We start from the raw sequence: 5898 nt of genomic DNA on the forward strand, positions 1-5898 counted from the left end.
CTAATCCAGAGTTTGTTTCATTAACTGGATGTGCAAAAGGAACAACTGGGGTTTTAGATGTTCCTGGCGTTGCTGGAAACTCCTTCTGGGACTTTAAATTTGCAAGCCCAGGAGGAGTTTGCTTCGGTTTTTCCGCAGCACTGTTTGGTTTGTTTGTAACTTTCATTTCACTTTGAGAAATCTTAGGACCTTTTCTGGGAAGTTTAGGAGAGGAAATATTTTTCCTCTTTCTAGACTCCCCAGGATTGGCGTAAGATGTTCCCGCTGGTGAATCGTCAGAATCGGTTTCATCAGAGGACAACAGATCATAAGGGTTTGATGTAATGGGAGAAGTGGTAACGGTCTTCTTCAGCATCTCAGCGTAAGAACGCTTCGAACGCTCTTTGAGAGACATCTTTATTTTATCCTTGCGCTGCATGTACACCGCACATGTCGAGAGCTCATGCTGACTCTTCCCACAGTGAATGCATTTTTCAGCACTTTTACTGCAGGAATCATCCGCATGATTCTCCCCACACTTGCCACAACGTGCCTTATTGCAGCAGTAGGCGGCGGTGTGGCCTAACTGCTTACAATTCAGGCAGTTCATGACGCGAGGCACATATAATCACACAGGGAGACGAACCCGGTGGATCGAGACGTGGCTTGGTAGCGCTGACCCGGCGAACGTAACTCGAAACGAGTCTGACGAGGTGTATACTGTTTTGCCACCGATGATCGATGCTGACCGCAATTGCTTGCAGTCGAGCACCTTTACATCGGGACAGGTTTTGTTTTTAAAGCACCCTTTGGCACTTTTCAGTATACACCCGACGGACAGACTCGAATCGGTTATGACACCGTCGATCTCCACGTCTCGTGCGGGTATGTAAACGTGATACTCGCGTGTGAAGAGCTCAGAGCAAGCTATATCGTTGGCCTCTTTCAGGTTACTGACCATGACACGGAGCTTGTTAGGCCGGACCTTGGAAATTTCGGTCACGCCCTTGTACTCCTTCGTCAGGTCTTTAGAAATCTGCAAGAGGTTCAACTGTTTCGATTTCGGTCCCGCCTTTGGCCGAAAATAGACAGTATAGCTGCCCTGGACTCCGTCTGGGTAAAGCCTGAGGCGAGGGGGGACTGAAGAATGAACAGGGGAGGGCGTAACATAAGGGTCAGGGTCAGAGGGGTTCGGGGATGGTGGCGCGGGAGGCGAGGGATCTACATCCATCCCGCTAAGTCTAGCGCACTAGCGCCGACAAGAGCACGTACCTTTTTACTTCTCCCTTCCAGTAAGGTTGGTTGTCCGATCGTTCGAAGTTGCAGCCGTTACAGCCAGCAGCACCAATACAGCAGCACCAAACAGCCACCAGCAGCGAGCCAGGTGTGAGATCACTCCACACAGCGATACAACTCAACTGTCAACTGATGGCTTCTTCTTTTTCCTCTTTTGTGTCTCGTCCACTGCTGTAGCACAATTCAGCCAGCAGCCAAATCGGCTTACGCACCAGCTGGTAGTCACGATGCGAAACAGTTGCACAAAGGCGCGACCTTGAACCCGGATTTATTTCCCTCGACCAGGCAAACAATGCCAACACTTGTTCACACGTCTTTTGTTTTATATTCTATCGGAGCGATCACCGATCACACGTCCGATACTGATGCGTGTTCGGCACAGAATGAACCAGTAACCTTTTGTTAGGTCAAAATCTGGAAAAAATCAAATTACTTAGAATACACTTCAATTTTGCAACGGTTAAATTTATTCACTTGTTTTTTTTTTTGAATTCACTAATAAAATTAACTTTTATGGTTCACTGGCTTATTTTTTTAGAAATTTCTGCCTTGTCTGTTCGGCGGTCTGAACGGGAAAGATCGAGCTATTTTTTCCCTCGTTCAGCCAAGCCTCGAATTTTCTTAATTTCTTTTAATTTCCGTTTGTAGAAATTCTTGACGATGATTTCCATACTATAATTATTTTCGTTTACTGATCAGTGAAACCAACCTTTTCCAAGACTGTCAAAATATTAGTATCCAACCCCCATCAGTAATTCCCCTTGATTCGAGCACTCATTGTCTACCTTGCAGGCGATTTAACTCCCACCATTTGATAGGGTTCTCTATGAAACTAGCGGCACGCGCGTTTCATGCATGAAAATAATAAAATTATCTCAAACAATTCTAGAAGATAGAACGACTAGAAAAATTACATCATCAAAATTTAGCCAGAATAGGCCACAAGAGAAATTGATCAAAGTTTAGTCAAAAAGGGTTGAAAACCGCTCCTTGGGTAAATGCACAAGAACAAAAATAAAATGAAAACCCGACTAAAATATATTCGAAAATTGTCTGAAAAAAGTAATAAACTATTTCGAAATAACTTGAAATGCTTGAGAACGCTTCTAGGGTCTGAAAAAATTTAAAAAATAGATTTCAAATTTGGTTTATCTTCCAGCAATTGGAAAATGCTTCCAAAAGACAGCAAAGGGAAAAGAAAACATCGATTTCATATTTAATTAAAGTGATTTCATAGATTGATTAGACTAAGGACAAAACTGATTCTGTTTCTTCAAAGTGTTGAAACGAAATTTAAAAATTACATCCCCCCCCCCGTGTGGACATGTGTTAAAATCTGTTATGCAAAACAATACATACAAAATTTGTGAGTTCAACATACATGCAACAAAATTGGTTCGCTGTGGAATCGGATGTAGATATTAAAACAATTAACGATAAGAGCTGCTCACTCAGTTCTGTATGCCTTTATATTCATAAAGATAATTAGATTCAAACCTTTCAAACCGCATTAGCGAACTCAATCATTGCAACGCAGTGCTAGAAAAAGAAGAAGAAGAAAAACCGTTCACGCTTTATCTCCCTCGAGCGTTGCGTAAAGTTCTAAATCGAAAACGGGAACCGCCGGTTTGTTTTGTTCCATTTTGTGTCTTACATCGATGCCCAGCCGATACTCGCCGGGTGGCGCAAGCTTTATCAGCATGTTTTCGCGATTGACGCGGAAGTTACGCACCACGTATTTGCCCTACAAAGAGGATACATGTATTCTAATGATCAGTATGAATCAGCGATTTGCGTTTGATTACCGAGTGCAGCGGACAGTCGACGCTCATGTTGCCATATTTCTTCAATTCGCCTACCAGCAGTCGCAGCAAAGGATCATCGGAGCGGGAAGCATTCAGCTTGCACAGATCGACATCCTTGCTGACCAGGGCGCGATACTCGTTGCCCATCTTCGATGCCAAATCCACCCGTACGTGGACCCCGTCGGTGATGTCCCGGTACATCTCCGAATCGATGTCGATGACGGTGTTGCGCTGGTTTTCGGTCGCGTTGCGAATCTTGATGAAGACCTTTGTGTAGTCGGGGTTGCTCTTATGCTCTACTTTGTGGACCACGATTTCCAGTGCATTTATCTATGTTCACGTAGGAAAATAAACGAATTCATTAGTGATTTTTTAAAGAAATATCATTGTTCGAGTGCACCGTCTCACGACGCTGCAATCATCGCTGATTCTCTCGATGCGGTTTAGGCAGGTACCGTATATTCACCTCGTTCGAGGCGTATTGTTTATAACGGCGGAGTGAAGTGTGGCTTTGATGCGCTCCTATGTTCGACTGTGAGCGCACGGCGGATTGCCCATTCGTGTTCATTAGGTTTCGGTCAGTCGCTGAAACCTGACCGCGTGCTAGTGGAGCTGCTGTTAAATATTCGAATAAAGGACAGAGTGAAAGTAAATCGTACAATCAAACTTGAACCCGATTAACAATGTGGAATCTTTTTCTCGTGTTGCTGTTGATGTTATCACAACTGGGAAGACATGACTGTAGGATTGTGCTGGAGACTTCAATCGAAGATTACGAACCACTTTCTGAAGAGTTGATGAAAAGCGGAGGTGAGTAACTATGAGGCATGTACATTAAATGGAATTATCATAACTAAGCCTATCTTTTAGAGTGCAAGCTATCGTTAGCTGAGACACTAAGTCCGAAGCAACCACTGTATTTAATTCCTGGAACGGACAAGTTCTACGTTCCGACACCCAACACCACAGACCTCCTGTTCCGCCAGGGCGAACAGGTAGAACTATTCTGTACCCGTGGGTTTTCCGACTCCGACAAAAAATCAATCGTTAGCTCATGCGACGGAAACAACGGATTCATTCACAACGACGAGGTGCACGATATCTCACAAATCACCTGCAAGGGTCCGTTGTTCCATGTGGCTCTCAGGACCAAAGACAGCTGCTTTAACAATGCAACACTGGTCAAGGTGGGATTCGATATGGAAACCTCTCGGTTTCTGCAAATGTACGAAGTGTGCTTTGACGAACACACCCTTGAGCCGTACTTCGTAAAGCACAGCTTGTCCCCGTGGAATGTCAAACATCAGCCCACGAAAAGGCCTCCTTTCGTGCAGGGTGATTTCTATCCGGGTCTAAAAATGTCCCGACTGTACAGCTTTGAAAAGCAGCGCGAAAATCTACAAAAAATCTTAGGCTCACCGGAACGCGTCGACGCGGTTTTGGATAAAAAGAAAGATCTATTTTTAGCCCGTGGCCATCTGGCGGCCAAAGCAGACTTCGTATACAGTCCTCACCAGCGGGCAACCTTTTGGTTCATAAACGTCGCTCCGCAGTGGCAAAAGTTCAACGGCTTCAACTGGCAGCGCATCGAAACGGGCGTGAAAGATTTTATCGCCCGTCGGGAAGCTCCAGTGACTGTGTACACCGGCACTTATGGTGTGCTGGAGCTGCCCGATGCGAACGGCGATATGCAGAAGATCTACATGGACGTTGATCCCAACAATGGAGGGCGAATTCCCGTTCCGAAAGTTTACTACAAAATATTGCACGACGAGAAAAACGATGCCGGAATTGCGCTGATTGGGGTCAATAATCCGCACGCCACGCAGGAAGAGATCGAGAACGATTATATCTTTTGTAACGATGTTTCCGAGCGGATAACCTGGTTGAAGTGGAAGCGACACTACATTCCGGGCGGGTACTCGTACGCGTGTGACGTCAACGAATTTAACGGTGTCACGAAGCATCTTCCGCTGGACAAAATTTCCAACTTGTTGCTGTAGAACTAGACTTACCAGTAAGGCGCAGAACAGTGAAGTTGCGACGAAGCACAGCAAATGATTTTGTTTTTGCATTGTGATAAAACTGTTTTGGGGGAGTTTATTTTGGAACTGCCGTTTGCCGGTGGAAGTGGGCTTTTATAGGCGAAAAATGAACGTCACGCTAGATGAGTTATTTAATCGTTGGGATAGTTATTGTCTAATGAGATCGATTATACGCACAGAATGATACCGGCCAATAACATGATAAGCAAAAAATCGAGTTTACTCTGTTTTGACAGTATAGAATGGTGCAGCAATATTTAAATGAGTCACTGCCAGCTCAGGTTCTGTTTAGGTAAATTTAAAAATAAGCTAGTTGATTATTATTTATTCTATTCCTAGAATAAAATGTGCGACGCAACTTGAGGTCATTTTCAAGGCCATTCACGACTGTGGAGAAAGAAATGAGCTCCTCTGGCCGTTGCAATTAAAAATTAATACAATTATTTATTAGAATAACTCGAGAGAAAATAAAAGTAGAAAGTTTCAACCATAATCACACTTTTGGATTTTATGTTATCCCTTTTTCTAAGATTCACAAGCAGGCGGGCTTTAAAATTTGTTTTGAATTTATTTGATTTACGAAACTTTGTCGGTCTTTAAAACAACTGTTTTGGAGCGTTGTACGATTTTTTAACTCGTTCGATAAATAAACTGATCGTTTTTCGGTTGAAATTTCCATGGTGTATGCAATGAATAGCAGAAATATTTCACAGGAAATCAACTATTTTTCAACCTCGTTTTCTCCTTATTCCACGATATTTTTTAGAATGTTT

The 5898-nt window shown here is 43.7% G+C and overlaps 2 protein-coding genes across 2 annotated transcripts; one reads left to right on the plus strand and one right to left on the minus strand.

Annotated features, from left to right (window-relative positions):
• Positions 1-2726: 2726 nt before the first annotated feature.
• Positions 2727-5343, minus strand: LOC129721753 (uncharacterized). The gene is made up of 3 exons (XM_055674669.1): positions 5096-5343; positions 3081-3410; positions 2727-3019 (listed from the first exon to the last, which is right to left on the minus strand). The coding sequence occupies exons 1-3, from the start codon at positions 5153-5155 to the stop codon at positions 2843-2845; spliced, it is 567 nt and encodes a 188-aa protein (XP_055530644.1). The 5' UTR covers positions 5156-5343; the 3' UTR covers positions 2727-2842.
• On the plus strand, positions 3582-5604 carry LOC129721752 (uncharacterized). The gene is made up of 2 exons (XM_055674668.1): positions 3582-3890; positions 3951-5604. The coding sequence occupies exons 1-2, from the start codon at positions 3764-3766 to the stop codon at positions 5081-5083; spliced, it is 1260 nt and encodes a 419-aa protein (XP_055530643.1). The 5' UTR covers positions 3582-3763; the 3' UTR covers positions 5084-5604.
• Positions 5605-5898: the final 294 nt, after the last annotated feature.

The sequence above is a fragment of the Wyeomyia smithii genome, chromosome 2 (assembly GCF_029784165.1).
Source record: "Wyeomyia smithii strain HCP4-BCI-WySm-NY-G18 chromosome 2, ASM2978416v1, whole genome shotgun sequence".
Classification (NCBI taxonomy): Eukaryota; Metazoa; Arthropoda; class Insecta; order Diptera; family Culicidae; genus Wyeomyia; species Wyeomyia smithii.

Excerpts from the sequence above, each read along its gene's own strand:
- LOC129721752 (XM_055674668.1), top strand. The coding sequence starts at position 3,764 with ATGTGGAATCTTTTTCTCGTGTTGCTGTTGATGTTATCACAACTGGGA. Across the intron at positions 3,891-3,950 it reads AGAGTTGATGAAAAGCGGAG|AGTGCAAGCTATCGTTAGCT; the intron begins GTGAGTAACTAT and ends CCTATCTTTTAG.
- LOC129721753 (XM_055674669.1), bottom strand. The coding sequence starts at position 5,155 with ATGCAAAAACAAAATCATTTGCTGTGCTTCGTCGCAACTTCACTGTTC. Across the intron at positions 3,411-5,095 it reads CACTGTTCTGCGCCTTACTG|ATAAATGCACTGGAAATCGT; the intron begins GTAAGTCTAGTT and ends ACGTGAACATAG. Across the intron at positions 3,020-3,080 it reads TCGACTGTCCGCTGCACTCG|GGCAAATACGTGGTGCGTAA; the intron begins GTAATCAAACGC and ends TCCTCTTTGTAG.